This window comes from Cyprinus carpio, chromosome A19, assembly GCF_018340385.1.
Source record: "Cyprinus carpio isolate SPL01 chromosome A19, ASM1834038v1, whole genome shotgun sequence".
Classification (NCBI taxonomy): Eukaryota; Metazoa; Chordata; class Actinopteri; order Cypriniformes; family Cyprinidae; genus Cyprinus; species Cyprinus carpio.
Window position 1 is genome coordinate 9997099 of NC_056590.1, and position 22887 is coordinate 10019985.

A 22887-nucleotide genomic window follows, 5' to 3' on the forward strand; every position below is an offset into this window, starting at 1 on the left:
TGTTGAGCATGTTTCTGTCTCAAAGTGGCAACTTCCCTCCAGAGAGCCTCATTCTCACTGCGGAAGAGAGACAGAAAGATAAAAATAAAGTTTCAGGCAATGAGTTCTGTTAGAAAGTGTCAGGACTGAAGTTTTGTTCACAATGAACATGACAAATATGGCACTAAACTTTCTAAACGCTACTGAAAAAACTCTGGGGCGGTTGTTTTATTCAGGATGACTGAGTAAGGCCTGCTTCTGATAAAATGGCATTTTAAGTGTGTGCTCACGAGTCAAATATAGCCACAGAAACACGGCCTAAACACAGAAACAAAACCAAAGGAAATTACTGAACATCACTGTGGTGGAAATGGAAAATTCAAACACAACAATGCCAACGAAATCCTACAAGTTAAAGAACATTTGAAATCATGGACAAAAAAAGTTAAACAAATTAAAAATCTATTACACAAACAACTGCATGGACCTTTCATAAGCACAGCTGCTTATCTGCTATAATCTGCTTAGGAAGCACAACATATAGGAAACTTTACTTTGGGGACCAATTCTCACGATTAACTAACTATTAACTATGAGTTTTGCCTCAGTAATCTTCTAATTTGTTGCTTATTAATAATTAGTAAGGTAGTTGTTAAGAGGTCATGAACTGCACTTTTTAATTATTTGATAATGTTTCCATAGGTGCACTAATAATGTTAGTATGATTTTTCAACGCCCAATTTGTACGTATTTTATGAGGTTGCTAATTCGTATGAATTCATACGACCTCACTCGTACAATTTTGTACGATTTGTCTAGACCCCAGTGACAGGTAGGTTTAGGGGTGGGGTTAGGTGTAGGTCATTCGTACAAATTCATACACTTGTGCAACTCGTAAAATATGTACAATTTAGCACAAATCGTATGAATTTGTACAAGTGAGGTCGTACAAATTCGTATGAATTAGCCACTTCATAAAATATGTACGAATTGCCGTGAGATTGGACTGGATTTTTACATCAAAAGTGGTCATAATATAGAAATAAAAGGAGATTTTTTTTTGCCCTGATTTTAACCCTCTGATTTGAATGCTCTGTTGAAAGGGGCGTGTCTGCTGTGAAACTTCAATAGAAATACCAGCTGCTATGATTGGCTAACATCTTTGCATAGGAAATAAGAATTACATGTTGAGCTCTCTCAAAAACTTTTGCCGTGTTCTTACTGTTACAGCTGTTGAGATTAATCACAAAATGTGTTGATAGCATTATATTTAGATCTACTCCCATTGTATGAAAGGTTGCAGTGATGAGCATTGTAGCCAATGACAGACTGTTTAGAGCATGAATGCAGTGATCAACTCGAGTTTTGCACACTTTCACAAATGCTTTTATCATAACTAACAGAACAAACACAATGTAAATAAGAGATTCATATATATACTCGTGCTGTGTGATTGACAGCTCCAGCAATTATAAAGGGAGCGTTCTTTGATCGCTTTCTGTATATAATTTAAGATTAGGCATTAGAATGAACACAGTTACTTACATGTTGTTGTATTACTGTCAGGCCCATATCTTACAGTAAAAGTCTGTTTGCAAAGCCTGCGCCAAAACTGCGACTGATTTACCAAAGAATCCAAAGTGAAATGTACTGAACAAACAATTAGTGCTCTACTTAGACATCCACATAGTTCAAAATAAATAATATTATGAAAAACCTTTCCATTGAGTACAAAGACCTCTTCTATGTCAAAAGATCAAGGAATTTTGATTTCTCAGTTCATGACACACTTAAGTTTTAAAAATAGAAAAAGTAAATAAATAATATATAAATGACAAACAAAAAATAGTTAATCTGTGATTAAAAAAAAAAAAACACTAAATAAGAGACCTATTTCTTAGAACCATCAGTCCATCAAAATATACCTATATATGAAATATGAATAATATGTAACAGCTTTTGCTTAAGAAAATGTAAAAACAAATGTTATAATATAAATTAAACAATGATTTGACCTCATTAAGTAAATTAACAATATTTTATATTAAAATATATTAAACTTAGATATAAAATGTAAATGAACACTATATAAAATGCAGTTTTCATGTTTAACACTGTAAAATTTTTTTTAAAGCCATTACTAAAAAAAAAAAAAAAAAAAAAAAAATTGTACTAGCAATTTCTATGACACTATCTACAATTAGGAGTGCCAATGGTCCACTTGAGAGATAGGTGGCGGTAATGCACTTATAAGTCTGCGATCTGCTATGAAGCAAGAAGAAGAAGACGCCTCACACGCCTGCTGCCAAAAACACTCTCAGGAGAGTTCTAACAGTTTGGACATTGAGTGAATCAGAGGTAAAAATAAATAAATAAATAAACTATATAAATACTGTTCAGTTTCTAACACAGACCAATCGTTTTGTGTCTTTACACATCAATGTATCATCACAAGCTGCAGGGTTTAATTTGGTTTTGTTTGTGTATGTTTTTTTATTTTGTATGTTTTAGCCATGATTCCCTTCCACTTCCATTATAAGACTGACAAACTGCAATGGTTTGTGTTAAAAATCTTTGTTTGTGTTCTACTGAAGAAACAAAGTCACCTACATCTTGGATGCCCTGGGGGTAAGCAGATAAACATCAAATTTTCATTTTTGGGTGAACTATCCCTTTAAGACCCTGTCCTCACGGAGATGCATTTAGCTGTATACGCATAAATTTTGTATCGTATAGGCGTTTCGTCCACACAGATCCGGCGTTTTGGGAGAGTGAATTTTTTTGAAACCGGGTCCCAGAGTGGATAAATCTGAAAACGCCCCCCTTGCATTTTCATGTGGACAGTGAATCCGTATATTTTCTGAAATGATGACGTCATCAGCCAACATCTCGCCCCTAGTCAGACACTGCTACGTCACGTAACAGCAACAAAAACATGAACAAACACTGAACGATTGTCTTTTTATGACCTAACATTAACACAGATTAATAAATGTATTGTTCCATGTTCGTTTGTACACTGCGTGCAAGGTTTATGCGCATAGTCCAAGTCTTCTTCTCTGTTTTTAGTGTATCTCTGTGGCAGAATTACAGCGCCACATACTGGTCTGGCATGTATACTACATCATTTTGTGTCAGTTTCGTGTGGACACAGATATTTCTTGAGAAGAGTAAAAAATAAAAAAAAGATTGGATAGGGAAAGCTCTGGCTTCATGTGGACGTAGCCTAAGAGTCCCCTCCTCTGATCATGTGCCCTTCCCCCGCTCACCCCTCAGCAGATGGGACAGGGGGTTTATGGGGCAAGTGTGGGCAAATCTCCATTCAGACTCAGAAATACACAAATTTGAGGCAATTTCCTTTAAAATCTCTTTCAAAATCTCCTTCACATACCAAAACAGACTTTCAAAAAACTATCTAAATTCTGAATTCAGTGAATTTAGTTTGAAATGCAAGAAAATAAGTTTTACAAATAAAATAATAGAATCACCAACAGTATATTTTACCGTTTGATGATATTTCACAATGAACATTAATTATAACTTGATTGATCAATAAATTAGCCATTATGAATTAGCATTATTCTATCATTTTTCTATATGTTGGCTGCATATTTATTAAAAATCCACACCTGTGCTAATGTATTAAATGTGTTAAATACATTTAACAACATTAAACATTAAATAGGCTGTGTTAAATACAAGCTCTATGTGGATGCTCCAATGGAAGCTTACGGGGCAAACATACATTAATATATTAAATATTATTGAATAAATATGAAATATAAGTAAGTAAATTCAATATTTTTTAAAAAATATTATTTTAATATTCAGAACATTCTCTTAATTTTACATGTTAATACATTAACTACACCAGCCATTCTGAAAGCATATTACATTCATTGACTTGAATTTAATATGTATAATTAATTAAATTAACTTGAAACATACCTTATGTGTTAGAATATTAGATTGATTGATGTTAAATTATTTTTAAAAACATTTAAGATGATTATTTTGGATTTCAGAAATCTGTCACATATTCAGAGGACTAAAAAAGTTATTGCTGGGGTGACATGTCCAAGCAGACATCATCCGTAATATTCTGCCTGTGTGTACCAGATGACCACTGTGTGTGTGTTTGTGTACCTACTTTACCATATTTTGGGGACAAATTTGTACCCAAAAGTGAGCAAAGCCTGACAAAATCGGCAAGTATAAAAATAAAGAAAAAGTTTTTTTGAAATTGTAAAAACGCAGAGAGTTTTCTATGAGGAGTAGGGGTGGGCTTAGGTTAAAAAGTGTATAACTATCTGTATATAAAAACAATAGAAGTCTATGCAATGTCCCCATTTAGATAGCTAAGTAAAGGTGTGTGTGTGTGTGTGTGTGTGTGTGTCACAAACACATGACGAACCCTACAGACCCATCCAGCTGTGAGAGCGACAAAATGCCTTCAGACAAGCTGAGAGCAGCTGCCGAACCACATCACACTGGCGTGAGGACAGCCGTCCGTTTTAGAGCCATGACTAGCAGGGTTTAAAAAGGTGAAGCATTAATAAGCGGTCACAAATCTGGCAGAGATTAACCCACATTCATGTCTTAAGCATTACACTTTGAACTGGTATCGATATCACATGAAAGCAGATTTAAAAAAAAAAATAATAATAATAATCTCACTGATGCTGAAATAACAATGAAGTTGCACCTCAGTGTGTATAAATAAATAAATAAAGGTGACTTGAAATATATAAATAAATAAAATAAAATACACTCACAGTTCTGAACTTACTATGGAAGTCTATTGGACATACGTACACAAATACAAAATATTATTTTATGTATTAAATACTCACACTTTTCCCAGTAGGTTTAGAGACTACATGAAAGCCAGTTTAGATACTAAACAGACACTTTACCTAAACTAAAATGTAAAAAAAAAAAAAAAAAAAAAAGATATTAAAAACTATTATAGTATCTCAATACTAAAATAACACTGATCTGAATTTGTAACCCATTTTCTAAAACAAATCATAATAAATAACAATAAATAACATGCACAGACAGTTCTTACTACTTACTATGGAAGCCTATTGGACAAACATACACAAATACAATGCAGAAAATAATCTTTTAAATATTATTAAATAAAAATCTGTAATTTTAATATTTTTAATTTATTACATTTTTTAAATTCCTTTAATAAGGACTAAATGCTGGGCTGGCAACAGAGCAACTATTACATCAGCCAAACTTTCCCCAGTTGGTTTAGCAACTATATGAAAGCCGGTTTAGACTAAATTAGTCCAGAAGCAGAAGAGGAAATGACAAAAGACAAAACCTAAATGCAATGTGACTTACTGTTTGAGGGTGCTGATTTTGGAGTCCATCGACTCCTGCTTGCCCTTCATGAATTGGACATCTGTGATCATTTTAGACATTTCTTCAGTGCTCAACTTGAAGTCCTCCTGTTTAATATTTGACACCTGCAGATGGACACAATAAAAACGTCAGGGATACAAACTGAGAAGTGTGCGTGTGTTTGATTGCAGGGGTGAGTCGAGTCTGTCGTGACCCGTTTCTGAACCCTCACGTAGTGGAAAGCATGAGCTAACAGTATGATTTCCACCCCGAGCTGGACATTTGGACAGAGCAAGAGAGGAAAGACTATAAATCGAAAGGCTGGAAAGTGGCGTCGATGGAGCATCAGAGTGATGCCAGTTTAAGAGCCCCAGAACTTCAGCCTCTAATCCACAAGTCTCCAGCTGGCTTCCTCTTAGACCTGCTGATTATTGCAATCTTTCACTGAGCCAACGTGAAATAGAGGGCACCGGGATTCAAAGTGGCCCGAGGAAACCCATCACACACACAAAAACGGTTTTACTTGATCTGGTTACCCATCACTCTGTGCACTGAGAACTAGGGATGTGCCGATAGACGGTAGTATCATGTATTGACGATAGTCAGAGCTATCGAAGATAGCAGATGTCTTTGTCGATAGTCAAGACGATATTAGGCTCATTCTCCTATTAATGTATTAAATTATAATAATAATATTATTTTTACTTGGCGGCCTATTATAATTCGGCTATCAAATTGCCTCGCTATTTCACTTTAGCACCGCATTTTGTGCGCGCGCAAATGAGGATTAGAGCCTGTAGCCGGTGAAGAAGTCTCCATCCACAAACAGACGTAGCCTACATCGTCTGCAGATATAAGGTATTTCATTGCACTTTAACAAGTAATCTGAGCGGCCTATATATGTGCAATATTTTAAACGAGCCCTCACTAACTGAGTTTAATGCCACAGTTATGTTAGAATGCATCTCATTCGTTTCTGTTGGGGTTGCTTCGGGCTCGTCATGGGGCGCACGGTCCGGAGCACTGTATGACTGATGCATCCATTCAATTGAACTTTAGTCCAAACTTACCTGTTTTAAATACTTTATATTTAAAATGTTCGTTTATGTCCAATATTTAGTGTTAAACTGTTGGTCTTTAAATGAAATCTACTACTGATTTTCACCATTGACTGATTTTGCCGAACATTTAGACTAGGGGTGTCGTGATATACCGGTATTGACGATAACCGTGATATTCAAAGTAACAATTATCAATATCATGTTAATTTAGTGTGTGACGATATAATGGTATTAGCCATAACCGCAATATTTAAAATGAATAGTTCTCTTATGATAACATCACATGTAAATACTCCAGCGCCAGTACCTGGTTGAGCTCCCAGGTGGCAGTATTGTGCCTTAACGCTGACATCTGTCACACAAGACGACGACGCAGTGCTCGCAGCTACTCCGAGGAGAGCATCAGAGTAAGTTGCCATTATTTTACTAGTCATAGAATGGGAAACGTTATATTAATCTGTTAACAGCAGTTTTCTGTGTTCATAAATTTAAGTAAAGGGATTATTTTAATAAGTACCGCGTTTTCTTTACTTGTCTTATTTTTGCATTTGCAATCAATACGGCCTGTGCGTAGTAACACTTTATTTCTTTGTTTGTTAAAATCTATTAACAGTTACATGATTAAAACTGATCTTGACAAACCGAGCGATCACATTGCTACATTAAACTCTGTAAAATGTTAAGTTGGTCGCAGTGCCATGCACTTAATGCCTCATCTGCGGTCATTCTTCAATAAGGTTCATTAGTTAACATTAGTTAACATATATAAATAACATAAATAATAATGAACAATATTTCCACAGCATTTATTAATCTTAGTTCATGTTAATTTCAGCATTTACTAATGCATTATTAAAATCACAAGTTGTGTTTGTAAACATTAATGCACTATGAACTAACATGAATAATGAACGACTCAACAAACATTAACAAAGATTAATAAATTGTGTAATAAATGTATTGTTCATCGTTCATTCATGTTAGTTAATACATTAATGTTAACAAATGACATCTTATTGTAAAAAGTGTTACCATTAATATTTATTCATAATACTGAGCCGCGTTTCCACTGTCGGTCTTAAAGCGGGTGTGCTAGTGCGTGCCAGGGCCAGTCGCGTTTCCACTGTCACTTCCGAATGTCCAGCTGACTATGCACACTAAACATTAACGTTACCATAATAAACATGATAAATGTGACCACTTGAATAAATCAGACGTCAGCTTCTTATTCTCTATCACAATTGTGTATTTATTTAGTACCATATTTTATCTGTCATAAGTCTCGTCTCGAGAGTTTAGCTCCATGTAGCCTATCATAAAAATATAATAATGTTTTTTGTTCGGGAGCTTTTATAAAAATAGAGTTATTATCATTCATTTTAAATGTGACGTATAGGCTACTGTGGCTACAAATAAACAAACAGACTTGACTGAATAAGCAGGCTATTTTCATAAGCGTTAAAAATAAATAAAATAGAAATACATTTATTTCTGTGTGATTAATTTTGAGTCCTGATAAATTGATTCATTATGCTCAATGTATCACTTATAGTAAAACATCGATGCTTTTGAATTTGAATATTTAACAAAGCATGCAAACAAAAGGCCGCTGTTATCATGTTCGCATGTTGCAGTGATTTATTTGTTAGTTTTCCGATAACTTCTCTTTGTTGGTGAAATGAGTGACGTTGTTCCTGAGAGGCGTGTAAAGGGCGGGTTTTAGTGAAGGGCAGAGGAGCTTCAGGCCCGACGGTGGAAACGCTGCAGTATTCTGGCCTCGGTGCTACTGGCCCAAGACTATTAGCCCCGCCCGGCCCATTTTAAGCCCTGGCCCGCACTGGCCCGACAGTGGAAATGCGGCTCTGTTGAACTTGACAGTAATTTTTTTCTTATTTCATAGGAGCTTCAAAGCCGGAGAAAGCCAGAGTCTTGTGCCCTGCGTTTATCAGTATCCTTATGTTCGTTGTGTGAAAAAGAAAAACTCAATAAACAAAGTAAAAAATAATTTGACTGATATCTTCCCCCGCCAAGGTTTCTATAGATATCACGATATACCGATATTGTGAATTCTTATGTCCACAATAACAGTGATGTGAAAAATCTAATATCGTGACAGCCCTAATTTAGACTGATAACTTCCGTACGCAAATGCGGCAAATTTGTCACAGGACGCGCGGTATGACAGTGTCTGACTATATATGAACTAGCTGTTTTAAATATAGTATTTTTATATTTAACGTTAGTTTATAAATATGTTTGAAAGTATATTTTTTCTATTATTGGTGATTCCATAGGCTCACTCTAGCGCACCTGCGTGGTTTAAAACACCAAATAGTTATGCTATGACAAGTACAGAGAGTCTTTCTCTTGCTCCACCCATGCACGATAATATCGTGTATCGTCGATCTCACAGAGTGACGATATGAAAAATGACCATAATGCCCAACACTACTGAGAACTCAGAGAATTTCAGAATGGAAATATATAAACCGCTAATATCCGAACAGAGGTGGAATGGTCTTAAATGTTTGGTTAATTCCTGCTATCTATATAATTCATTTATATATTTGTGTATTTTTCCGCCCTCAAACATTTCAATTTCAAAGGCTCCCAAAACAATGATCCCCTTACAAAAGCAGCTACATAGTTTCATGCACAAAGACATATTTATACTGTACGTTATGACATGACATGAATGAGGCATAACATCAAATGTAGTAAATGTGAAAAGAAAATATGTTGCATGAAATATGAATTAAATAAGTTGAAAGATGATAAATATGCATTTTAAATATTTAGTAAAACATTTCTGGACCCTAGAACATACTCTTTAAAACCAGAAAATGCTAATATATCAGTAAAATCCATCAAGTGTACATGACAGAAAAAACCCCGCAATGGAAAGCCTTTCCTGCTAGTTTTTTTTTTCAAGTTCAAGTTCAAGTTGAGCTTTATTGTCATTCCACTACATGTGTGGACATACAGTGGAACGAAATGTTGTGCCTCACAGGACCACGGTTCTACATGAATACAGACATACAACAATGAATTAAACAGTATAAACCTATACACAACTAACCTACTGACAAATTTTGACTATAAATATACTATATATAAATGTTTATCTATACATAAGCTAAAAAATACAGACTATACGAATGCTTCACATGATACTATACCTATACACAACTAACCTACTGACAAATTTTGACTATAAATATACTATATATAAATGTTTACTTATACATAAACTAAAAAATACAAACTATACGAATGCTTCACATAATACTATACCTATACACAACTAACCTACTGACGGATTTTGACTATAAATATACTATATATAAATGTTTACCTATACATAAACTAAAAAATACAGACTATACGAATGCTCCACATGATACTATACCTATACACAACTAACTACTGACAGATTTTTACTATAAATATACTATATATAAATGTTTACCTATACATAAACTAAAAAATACAGACTATACAAATGCTTCACATGATACTATACCTATACACAACTAACCTACTGACAGATTTTTACTATAAATATACTATATATAAATGTTTACCTATACATAAACTAAAAAATACAGACTATACAAATGCGTCACATGATACTATACCTATACACAACTAACCTACTGACAAATTTTGACTATAAATATACTATATATAAATGTTTATCTATACATAAGCTAAAAAATACAGACTATACGAATGCTCCACATGATACTATACCTATACACAACTAACCTACTGACAAATTTTTACTATAAATATACTATATATAAATGTTTATCTATACATAAACTAAAAACAAAATACAAACTATACAAATGCTACACAAACACTGTACCTATACACAACTGACCTACTGACAGATTTTGAATATGAATATACTATATATAAATGTTTACCTATACATAGAATGAAAAGGAAAAATATATAAACTACACAAATTCTTCACATAATACTGTACATGTGAAAAAGTCAAGCAGCTGGCTGGGGAATAGTGCAAGATGATTTGTAGTGCATGAGCATGTAAACACATTTGAGTCTTTTGTGGGATTATGTACACACAGCAGTGTGTGTGAAAAAGGTCTAGTGCGCATAGAGAAGAAATGCAGAAAAAAAGAATGTTTCAGACGTTTCAATGTTTCAGATTTTTTCTGTGATGTGGTAAGGTTCGGGGAGGTGTGGGGGGTGGAGAGGGTGAGATGGTCCATGTTTCAGGAGGTATAGGGTTTGTGTGGGGTTTCAGAGGAGGGTGGGGTTGTTTGAGTTCAGGGCTCTCACAGCCTGGGAAAAAAAAGCTGTTGAGCAGTCTGGCGGAGCAGGCTCTGATGCTCTGGTACCATCTTCATGATGGTAGGAGCTGGAAGAGACTGTAGAAGGGATGGGTGGTGTCCTTCATGATACTGTTGGCTTTGCTGGAGCATCGTGTAAGGAAAATGTCCAGGATGGAGGGGAGAGGGGCACCGATGATCTTTGCAGCTGTGTTCACTGTCCGCTGGAGGGTCTTGCGGTCTGCTGCACTACAGTTCCCGTACCAGACAGTGATGCAGCTGGTCAGCATACTCTCTATGGTTCCTCTGTAGAATGTGGTGAGGATGGGTGGAGGGAGACTTGCTCTTTTCAGCTGGTGGAGAAAGTGTGGCCGCTGTTGTGACTTCTTGGAGAGTGACATGGTGTTGGTGGTCCAGGTAAGATCCTCTGTGATGTGCAACCCCAAAAATTTAGTGCTGCTGACTCTCTCCACAGTCGAGCTGTCGATGGTCAGTGGGGGGTGGTCAGTGGAGTTTCTCCTGAAGTCCATCACAACCTCCTTTGTCTTCTCCACATTGAGGGACAGGTTGTTAGTGCCACACCATTCAGCCAGCTTTGCCACTTCCTCTCTGTAGTGTGTTTCATCACTGTTGCTGATGAGACCTACCACAGTTGTGTCATCTGCAAACTTTACGATGTGGTTGGAGGTGAACTTGGCAGAACAGTCGTGGGTCAGCAGTGTGAAGAGCAGTGGGCTGAGCACACAGCCTTGTGGGGCACCTGTGCTCAGTGTGGTAGGCCGACACAGACTGACTGAGGTCTTCCAGTTAGAAAGTCCAGGATCCAATTACAGAGGGAATTGTCAAGGCCCAGCAGGTTTAGTTTCTTAATGAGCTGTTGTGGGATTATTGTGTTGAATGCTGAGCTGAATTCGATGAACAGCATTCCGACATAGGAGTCTTTATTTTCTAGGCGGGTAAGAGCCAGGTGGAGGAAATTGCATTGTCTGTAGATCGGCTTGGACGGTATGCAAACTGGAGCGGATCGAGTGTGTTGGGGAGGCTGGGTTTGATGTTGTGTATGACCAACCTCTCAAAGCACTTCATCATGATTGGAGTCAGCGCTATGGGATGGTAGTCGTTTAGATAGGACACAGGTGATTTTTTTGGTACCGGTATGATGGTTGTGGATTTGAGACGTAGGGACGACTGCCTGGCTCAGCGAGGTGTCTCTTAGGACATCTGTCAGCTGTGGAGCACAGTCTTTCAGTACACGGCCAGGTATGTCGTCAGGACCCGCAGACTTGCGTGGGTTAATCCTAGATAGGGTCTGGAGACAGACAGAGCATCTGGTCGTTGAGAGGTATGGGCAGTTTTTGTGCAGGTGTGTCATTCTGCATTTCAAACCGTGAAGTGGTTGAGTGCATCTGGGAGTGATGTTTTTTTTACCCTATTCACGCATGCATTGTCATGCGTGTCTCATCAGTAAAGCCGGTTCCGTGATTAGCGGTAAATGTCTGTTACCTGTTTTCAAAACGGGAGCGGCAGTTAATACACAGAGCCGTAGTTCACTGACAAGCTACGCAATATTCTGTTCATAATTGAGATTAATCGCATTCGATTATGAACACGATATTGCGTAGCTTGTCAGTGAACTACGGCTCTTTGTATGAACTCCCGGTGCATTTGAAAACAGGTGACGGATATTTACCGCTAATCACGGAACCAGCTTTACTGATGAGACACGCATGACAAATGCATGCGATTAATCGTGCAGCCCTAGAGTGATGTGTCATTATCACAGGCCTGTGGTGGGGGCTTGTAGTCCGTGATGGTCTGAATGGCTTGCCACAGGCTCCGTGTGTCTCTGCTGTCTGTGAAGTGATTGTTGATTTTTTTGAGCATATGACCGTTTTGCATTTTTGATGCCACAGGACAGATTGGCTCTTGCTGTTTTGAGGGCTGCTTTATCTCCTGATCTGAATGCTTCATCTCTGGTCTTTAGCAGCCCACGAACATCTACGGTCATCCACGGCTTTTGGTTTGCACGAGTGGTGATGGTCGTGGTGACTGTAAGATCATCAATGCACTTTTTGATATGCACTCACAGTTTCAGTGTACTCCTGCAGGTCTGTGAGGTTGTTGTAGATGGCTGCCTCTTTAAACATGTTCCAGTCTGTGCAATGAAAGCAGTCCTGTAGTTTTGAGGTAGCATCATCTGGCCAAACTGTTATGAGTTTTTGAACCAATTTAGTGAGTTTCAGAAGTGGTCTGTATGCTGGAATTAGCATAACAGAGATGTGGTCCGAGTACCCGAGGTGGGGGCGGGGTACAGTTACACCCCTACATTAGAAATTACACATAATGCTGGAAAGCCTCTGCTTGAGTCCAGTAAGAAAAGTTCATTTATAATGCCACTTTATTACGTTTTTCCCTGTGGGAGAATGTAACTCTGGCAAATGTTCATTTATAAGTGAAACGCTGCAGGTTTCAAAGCCAAACATGAACAGCAAGGAATCCCCCAAAAACCCAGATCAATTGAGACCGCATTAGGGGTCTGACATCATGACTATGTCCTAAATGAACTTCAGCCTGACTGTAAAGCTGCTTTGGATCAAAAAGCCCATCTGGAATACCAACTAATTATAAAAACCTGGACATCCTTCAAAACTCAATGTCACTGCGGCTCATATCTCATAAACACCCTGCTCATATATTCTCAGATGTTCCAGCAAAGGCAGGCCATCAGGAAGATGAGTTTCTACCTACCGTTGTGACTTTCCTCTTGATATTCTCCAGCAGATTCTCCTGTCCGCGGATGAAATATGGATGCTGGAATTCTGTGTCGTCTTTCTCTGGTTTTACCAGCCCACCCTGCTCGATGTGGACAACTTTCCGGAAGCCATCTAAGAGGAATATATTAACGCGTTATATATTCGGCTTCAAACTCTAAGAGTTTTTATACAGATAAAGAATAAAGCATATAAAATAAGCACCTCAAATAAAGCTCTATAAATAAAATGTTTTATTATTATCAAATATATCTAAACTGTTAAATGTGGACAATTAGATTAACATAATGAAACTGCTTTTGAAGCTAAAAATAATGTTTTCATCTAGATTTTTGCATTTTCCAACAAAAGACAAATCAAAATATTTTATAACTTAAACATTTATTGTAAACGTTCTTGACGTAAAAATAATTAATGTGCATAAAACATCATACATATTGTGCATAATCAAATCAGAATTTATTTTCCAAACACTTTAGGAAACCATGGAGTGCTGTACAATTTAAAATAAAAATTGCAATAAAATAAAATATGGTAAAATCATATTAGAGAAAGAGATTAAATGATCTTTATAATTAGTGAACAAATATGTCTAGAGACGGATTTTAAACATGCAGACATTATCAAGTTGAGTTGGTCAATTAGGTTTATTACATAGCTGATAGAATTCCTTTATACTTACACATATTAAGCTGGCGAACAAAGCTGGCCATGTTATTGTGCTTAAAATATTTCGGGAGGACCTCTTTGGAAAACCTGCCCTGGTCAATCACATGGAAGCTGTTGCCATTCTGAAAACACATCAGAAGTGATTAAAACATTAGTGAACAAACACATCAACAACAGACCTACAAGATGCCCAAAGAATCAAAACAGCTTTTGAAATTAAAAACGGAGCTGTAGCCTTTCCTGATGGTAAGCTAAAACAAACCCAAGCACCAGGCAAATCCACTTATAATACATTTAGACAAGTGACGAATGTTATTAATTCAATACTTTAGGCAGAGTTTATTTCGTGCCTCTGGTTTAAGTCTAATCTGACTCATGACGACTGAATCTAAACTAATAAGGCAAATCTGTTAAGTATCTCAGGCCCCTATACCCCCAAATCACAATAGGCCCACTTCTAACACAAGGTAAAAACTACAGTAAATTCATGTTTCTGTGCCTCCAAATCAGAGGATATTTAAGGACGTGCTGGTTCAAGCCTAGGCTAGCTCTTCACAGATGAATCTAACTCTAATCCAGATCTGAAGCCCCCGATCAGACTCTAAACTCACAGGACTCCAGCAGATCAACGGGTCTGTGTCCGGATCCTCCACCAGCGTCCAGAGTTTGGTCAGAAACGCAGGTACATTGTTGCCCGAGACCATCACACCTCCGGGCCCCACGCTGTGATACTCCATCACGGACAGTTTAATGATTGTTTCTGACGATATTTACCCCTCTGTACTGAGTCACTGCTGAAGAGCAGAGTTACACACTCAAAGTGTGGTGGTACGAACGCAGCTACGAATCTGGTTCTCTTTCCCCCTCGGATTGTCCGGATCCCTTTTAGAGAGCGATATATAAGATTAAATTAATCTGAATAAGTGTTTTTGATGCGTTACAAGTAGTGGAAATTTCCATTAAATCCGCACAGCGTATGAACTGCGTAGCAACAAACAGCACTGAGAAGAGTCGCGCTCTGATGACGCCACCGCGACGCGTGTTTAAAAATACCATACACCTTTTTTAAAGAGCTTACACACTAAACGCAAAAATAAAAACACATACAATCTTGATTTTATTCGTGTAAACGTGTTTAAAATAATTAATCTCTACAAATTAAAAGTTTAAACGTGCACTCGTTCGACGTTGAACTTTAACCTTTTGCCTCAGAAGCAGTTTTAATAAAACGCACTCAAATCGAAAGTATAATATTTTTTAGAAGCGACATATTGTAAGTAAATAGAGACTAATGATATCTGAAAACAGTTTATATTAAAAATAAGTAGAACAACCCGAACGCGTCGCAGTTTGACCCTTTGACGTCATAGATTCAAACCCACATGGTCGCAGTTTCAGCATGCGCCCAACGCACAGCGGCACCATGAGTAAAGTAAAGAATAAGAAAAGAAATTTAGAGGAGAATGAAGACGAACAGGTATGATTTGATACTACACTGATATAACGCTGTTTCGAAGCAGTTAAGAGGCAGTTTATACGTAACGCGTTATATAATAGCGCGCGTTTATATAGCGCGAGGTTGACCTGAGGTGTTCTCACTTGATGAGATTGAGATTAATAATAAAAATGGATGTATTTACATTTATATTATTTACTGAATGAGTGCCGGTTATTTGTCTACGATATTATTATACTATAATTTATACTTTGCAGTCAAATGTTTGGAAACACAAGGCCAGGTATAAATTTGTATGTCATTAAAAACCTTATCATTAAATGAATGTTAAAAATTAGATTGTAGGGGTCTCCAGCTAATCAGTGTCATACTAGATATACTTGAAACGTCCAGACAGGTGTGTTGAGGCAAGTTGAGCTAAACTCTGCAGGACAGTGGCCCTCCAGGACCGAGTTTGGTGACCCCTGTTTTAGACAAATATGAATTTGAATGAAATGCATTATAAAAACAGAATTTGGTTTAAATGTGTTTGTTTATTATGCAGTAATAAGTGTGTTGTGTTTGTTTTGATGCATTTGTGATTGTCTTTCTTTCTCAGCTGCCCATCTTTGATAAGGACGGCGGTAAAGATGGTCATCTAGATGATGGTGATGAAGATCAGGGTGATCTGTCGGACAGTGAAGAGAGCGTCTTCTCTGGGCTTGAAGATTCAGGCAGTGACAGTGATGATGAGGAGGAGGAGGAAGATGATGATGAGGAGGAGGACGGTACTGAAGAAAAGAGCTCCGATGTAGAGGAAGATAAAGCAGCCGACGGTGATGGAGACGATCAGCTGTCAGCCAAAGAAGTCACAGAACCTCAGGTACTGAGAACCAGAATGTTGACACTCTTGGGTGGAAATTTCTACTGTGGAATTTAAAGCTGCCTTTTAAGTGGTGAAATTTATATTGCTCAGGACTGATGGGATAGATTTATGTCACACGACAACGAGGCACACTCTATTGATATGAGATTGTGTTTTGAAGGATTCATTAAAAGACTAATTATTGGTCCATAGGGTTCAGAATACTCTGGTGCATGTAATCATAAATAATATGAGACTTATAGACCGTAAATGCCTGGCTTATATATTTATTCTTTAGCCCATAGCTATACATTGATGCCATTAGAAAAATGTATGCACAAAGTTTTAGGTGCAAAAAGACGTGATATTATGCCATATGCATCTTCAAAGTAGGGATGTGTGCGACGAATAACTTGACTGTCATTTAAACGGAAGTTTTGTATCTGACTAGTCGACTAGTCTAAAAGCAAGAAACCCCCAAAAGATGGTAAGAAAAAAAAAACGTTGTGCGTGTATGTATATAATGGCCTATATTTGAAATACTTCATCTATGAATCACACTGACAAATCCCTCAATTAATTCCGCTTAAAATAGATCACAATTATGCCGTACTCTTTCTTGCCTCACGTTATCATCATTTAATTTTAGGCGGTCGTTTAAAAAAATAAAAAATAGAAGACCATACACTCAACGTCAGCCAATGCTTATTTATTAAAATCAGTTGGGTAAATGCAGAACCATGAAAAGTCAATCAATAGCCTGACAGAATTCTTCATCTTCATATGATGTTTGCCAGCATATTAAAACAGAAGACAAAAACAATAGGGAATTTTATCAAGGAATATCATTAAAACGGCTTTTAAAAACATACTTCGTCATGTAGGCTATATCATCTATAAACAAAATGAACAAAAAGAAAGACAGGACCTGAGGTGATTAGGGTTTCCATCCAAAGTTGTGAATTTAACTTATGGCAAAACTGGAATATCACATAAAACATTTGCGAACAAGCACTGTTTCCATCCAACGCATCAAAGAGAACAAAATCGTCACTTCCTGTTAAACTGGCACTAAATATCAGTAAGAAAACTAGGAGAACTGAATATAGTAATTTTCATGTATAATAAATTACTTGCGCCTCAGAGTGAGCAGACGAAACACAATAAATGATGTCATTGCTTTCGGAGGCGGATGCATGCTGCTGTTTGGGAATGCAGTCGTGTAAGACATTATACAGAAGTACTTAGATGACAGACTTTGCTCAGGCATTTAAGAACAACCATAACAACATTTCAGATGCTGTGGAACGAGATCATGCAGTCCGCTGCTAATCAAGTTATCCCGCCTCATAGCGCAAAGTCAAATATTTTTTTATAAGGAATTTTTTTATATAGGAATTTATTCGCAAAATGCATTTCCATCTCCCATTATTCACATTAATTATTTTTCACACAAGTCGAAAACCACCTCAAGCGAGCGTAAAAACTTTTTTTGCGAATTAAGAGATTTTTATTTGAAATTTGGTGTTTCCATTACTTGTTTCTCATTCGATACTTCAAAATGCGCATTAAAACAGGCTGATGGAAACATATTACACTTGAAAAAACGCGCTCTGCAGAAAATGAAGTCGCACACGCAGAGATAATGAAAAGCAAGCCAACAGAATTTCGGAAAGTGCCTGGACATCACGCAGCACCACCGAAGTGGGTCTTCGAGGAATAGACAGCGCGGACGGGATCGCAGCGGCGGCGGGCTGTAGTGATTGACATTAGCTGGCTTTGGCTAGTATCTAAGCTATCGCCTATGTGCTTGTAATGAATATGATTACGCATCGCTCCAGTAGAGTTATTGTAAGCCAATCTGACATTACACAGTTTACACAAAAACTTTTCCGTTTCCAGCTAATTCAAAATAATCCCACACCTTGCTCGTCTTTCGCGTTGTCACTTTTGTGCTCGCCACAACTGACACAAAGAAAACTCATGCAAGGCATAAGGTAAAAATGTAGTTTAAGTCCTGAAACACTTTTAAAAATAATGTATTTTTCAAATGTTTTATTTTAACTTATTTAAAAAAATTTTAAATGAAACAATGGGAATTTGATAGTAACATAAAATAATGGTAATTTGAATGATTATCATGTTTTTTTATTTCTGTCGTGTAATCGACTATTGTTTTCAGTGTCGACTAGTAGGAGCTTTACCATTTAGTCGACTAGAACCGCACATCCCTACTTCAAAGCCTGCGATCCTGTACACATGCACAATTTCCTATTAGTAATTTTGATGTTTGACCTGCAAAACGCCAGTCAAGAGACTGAAAGTCTTTTCAGCAGCATAATTAATCTCACTGACAGGAATATTCATTTGAATCAAACCACAGTATGCCATTATGTGTCGTTTGTGGTGATTTCAGTATTTAAAATACAAGGAATATTATCATGAATAGGTGGTAGTTGGATGTTCTGGTTTGATCACACTTAATGATTTGCCTGAAGGTTTGAGAGCCTCTGGTTTTCAGTGTTATATACTGTGCTTGCAGCTCATTGGCCTGAACAGATGTGATTTCCATTTGAACTCTATTTGTTATTGCCAAATGTATTGCATTTAGCTGTCTCTGCATGTCTGAGTGTCACATTTCCAGGCAGTGTTTTGGAATATACTGTGATTCCAAAGAGAATTTGGACACTTCAGTCAGACAAATGTCTGCATGTCATCGTATTTTGTAGCACATCGAAGCAGCTTGCTTTTACTTTAAAGAAAAACACTAGTATTTGCATTTATTCTTTTAGCAGATGCTTTTATCTGAATATCTGAAGCAATTAATTGTAACGAGGCAATAGCATGAGAAATGCTAAAAATACAACGTTTCAAACATTTTCTGGAACAGGGATTCTCACCCTTTTTGACCCCATTGTCCAAGACAATATTCAATAATTGCATCCAAAAATTTAAATCGTTGAGTTCCATAATTCCAGACTGAATGTATTTCAGGATTCACACTTGTTATCACCAATCAGTTTATATTTTTCTAGTGTTAATTATTTGCAAATTGCAGTTTCTGCACAATAAAATATTTCAAAGCATGATGATCTACAACAAAATAATACTTATTAGAAACATTTCAATGACTTTTCAAGGTATGGAAATCACACTTTTAAAATTAACTCAAAATAAGACATAAGCATAAACTAAACAAAAGAAAACAAAGTAATAAAAATGTGTTGATTTGAGCTTTTTAGGTTATTCAAAGTTGATTTGTGCATATGATAAACTTAAACTCTAGTGTGTGTATATATTATTTATTAATTTGTATGAAATATATATTTATTATTTCATATGAACTATTTTATTAATTTATACTTGTATATTAACTATTTATTTTTAAAGGATTATACAAATTTAAAAATATATATATTTTAAGCTGTTTTACCAAAACGTATATCTTATTTTTGGTTATTTACGACATTTTAGACCCTTGGAAATAGTGCAAGCATAGAGAATTAAATATACACACATACACACACACACATATATATATATAGAGAGAGAGAGAGAGAGAGATTAGGAAGTTTCAATACCATTCAGCCCTGCAGTGCTTTAAGAAAATAAGTTTCTAAAAACATATTATAAATATTGAACAAAAAGCAGTTTGTTGGTTTGAAATGATAAAACAGTACATATAGTCCTGTGAAAATGAAGACAAACAATATGTTGTGCAATTTTGTAAATGTCAGATGTTAGTAGTAGTTGAAGGCAGCTTTAAGATAAGATCACATTGTATTTGAGCAGAGATGCTGAGACTTGATTGATGTTTTAGTATCTAATGCAGTGACATTCAGATGTTTTAAGCTGTGACCTAATTGTCCAAATACTTTTTGGCTACTATATCATTTCATTTCCACTTGAAAGTCATGCCATGAGTGAGAAAAGATGCTGTCTCTGGACTTCACTCTCTAGTGACCCCTAGTGGCAGATCACTGATAATGTGGGTCTCAGCTCCTCCTGCTCTGTTTATCTGCTCCACAAACCTGCTGCTGCTTCTGTGTTAATGGACGTCGAGAGAAGAAGTCTATTGTCAAACTGTCATTCTGTCGTATATGAGTCGTATTGGACTCATATACAGAGAAATAAGTGATCGTGATAAATGGCAGGTGGCAGGCACAACCTCTGCAGGTCTGTGATGAAATCACTGCAGTCAAATAATGCCTCACTCCCACTGATCAGTGCTCACTCCCCTAGAGAACAGAGACAAGAGTTTCATATTGTTTAATTTGATAAATAACACATTTTGCGAAATTTATGCCTTAGTGTCAACATATTGCTTGTCTTCTTTGACTGGCATTTATTGTAAAATGCATGATGTTCTTTGAATTTTTGTAAATAATTATTGTACAGTTGCAGAGTTACAAATCTCAGAATCTACAAAGTTATAAAATGTAATTTAGAAATCTACCCACAGTTTTGTCAACAGCATTTTCTTCTCTTATTTTTCTTTTTTTTTTATGCTGGTGATAATAACTGGCCTGTTCTGGTCTGCTGGGGTAGCATTAGGCCCTTTACCTCTGAGCAGAATCTACAGTGTGAGGCTCAGGCCCGGGCCAAAGTGTGGAGCTCCAGCGGATGTGTCTGGCTTACCGCGGGACACTATCAAATTCACAGCTTTGAAATCTCTGTCTGGCGTTGCAGCGGAGACCGTGGGATGTATTGTTCCCGTCTCAACTTTTTAATCCGCCCTCCTGGCGTGTTTTTTTTCCTGTGCTCTTTTGTTGCGGGTCTTCTAAAAGAGACCGATCGCGGCTCTGAGTGATGCACACCAGGCAGAAGTTAATGCGGCTGCTGGAGACGTTATGATTCCCGGGAGAATTCCTGCCGCCCCTGCAGCCGTGTGTCTGATCCAGCGGCGGCCGTGCTCGCGCCGCGTGAGTGGGTGGGAGATGACATCGGGACGGGGGCGGAAGAGACCGGAGGGGCTCGTCTTACCTTGAAACTTTCTCTCTCGCTATAATGTACGCCTACGCGTGTCGCGCGCTCCAGACAGGGCTGGCCCGCTTCCATCTCTAACACATGTGACTTGCTTCTCTGAGGTCTTGCGAGGGCCAGATGGGGGGTTGCGGATCCTGAGGCGTTTAATTGAGAGGCCACGGTCTTAAGTATTAGCGTGAATGTTGATGAGTGGCGTCGGATTGTTCCATCCGCAACTCACTCAATAACTCAACCGCAGTTCAGAGGAAGCAAGCGGAATAATGAGCGACTTGAGGCTTTCGGAGCGGAACCCGGGAAGGTCCGCCAACAGACATTAAAAACACGTTATTGTGCAAACATACGTGGAGTGTGTGTGCAATTTAAAAAGTCGTGCTCCAATATCCTGTCAGTGCGTTTATTTCTCCGTCTGATTCATACATCGCATGTCATTCGCATCTTCGAGACTCGAACTCTCGTCGACGCATTTGGTTTGCAGCATCTTCAGTCCACGTCGGTTTTGCGGCCGACTGGCCAGACCTCGTGAAGAGCTTGTTTTTAATGTGAATCCACACTGCGTGAGCTCTTCTGTTCTGTCTGGCCACTCAAACGTCATCTGGTCAAATCATCTGTCAAAAGACCATTTCTCTGCCCCCTCATCCTCCTCTTATTTAGCAGCAAAACGAGTGTGTTTGGATCCTTGACTGTCTGGTTAGCTGTGAAATTGCATCCGAGCACATTGGCAGATTACACCTGGTTGATATAGCTAAATAATGTTCGAATTTGATTTATCTCTTGTAATAGTTATGAAATTTTATTTGTAGTTTATACCTGTTGTAAGAGTCAGAATATTTCTATTAAAAAAAGAAATATGCAATACAATCTCGTTAATTAAGGCATGTTTTTCACAGTTTAATTAAATCAAGACAAGACATGCAGTAGTGTTTTATAATTTTTAAATTTATATGTACAAACAGTACTCAGTACAAAAAACATTTAGGTTAAGCACTGTAATAGCCTTTGTGAGATGTTTTATGTTTTTGTTCTCACCAGGCTGCATTTATTTGATCGAAAATACAGTAAATATATTTTAAAATGTAATTTATTCCTTTGATGGTAAAGCTGAATTTTCAGTAGCCAATACTGGCTACAGTATCATTTTAATACGCTCCATTGATGATCAAGAAACATTTATTATTATTAATTATAAACCATTATTTTTAGGGTTCTTTGAGTAGAAAGTTCAAAAGAACAGCATTTATTTAAAATAGAAATCTTTTGTGACAGAAATGTCTTTACTGTCACTTTTGACCAATTTAATCCACACTTGCTGAATAAAAGTATGAATTTCATTCAAAAAACGTGCTAATGATAGTGGTACTGGTTCATATATGCAATATAACAAAGTGATTAACAATAATAGCCTATATATTCTTACTTTAACATCCATATATGTTTAAAAAAAAAAAATTCCATAAACCGTTTT

The 22887-nt window shown here is 37.0% G+C and overlaps 2 protein-coding genes across 3 annotated transcripts in view; one reads left to right on the forward strand and one right to left on the reverse strand.

The window, feature by feature from the left end:
- The window catches only part of LOC109104159 (heat shock factor protein 1-like), a 25763-nt gene extending 10592 nt beyond the window's left edge, over nt 1–15171 (reverse strand). For both annotated transcript variants that reach the window (XM_042776312.1, XM_042776311.1), the window contains exons 1-5: nt 14751–15171; nt 14153–14261; nt 13448–13584; nt 5338–5462; nt 1–57 (exon numbers count right to left, since the gene is read on the reverse strand). The exon at nt 1–57 is cut by the window's left edge and continues 19 nt beyond it. In XM_042776312.1, the coding sequence (XP_042632246.1) occupies nt 1–57; nt 5338–5462; nt 13448–13584; nt 14153–14261; nt 14751–14876 (554 nt within the window). In that variant the 5' untranslated portion in view covers nt 14877–15171. The remainder of the gene's footprint in view (nt 58–5337; nt 5463–13447; nt 13585–14152; nt 14262–14750) is intronic.
- Nucleotides 15172–15462: 291 nt separating this feature from the next.
- The window catches only part of LOC109112404 (ribosome biogenesis protein bop1), a 76915-nt gene continuing 69490 nt past the window's right edge, over nt 15463–22887 (forward strand). Inside the window, exons 1-2 of the mRNA XM_042776310.1 lie at nt 15463–15616; nt 16194–16457. Coding sequence (XP_042632244.1) covers nt 15539–15616; nt 16194–16457 — 342 coding nt within the window. The 5' untranslated portion in view covers nt 15463–15538. The remainder of the gene's footprint in view (nt 15617–16193; nt 16458–22887) is intronic.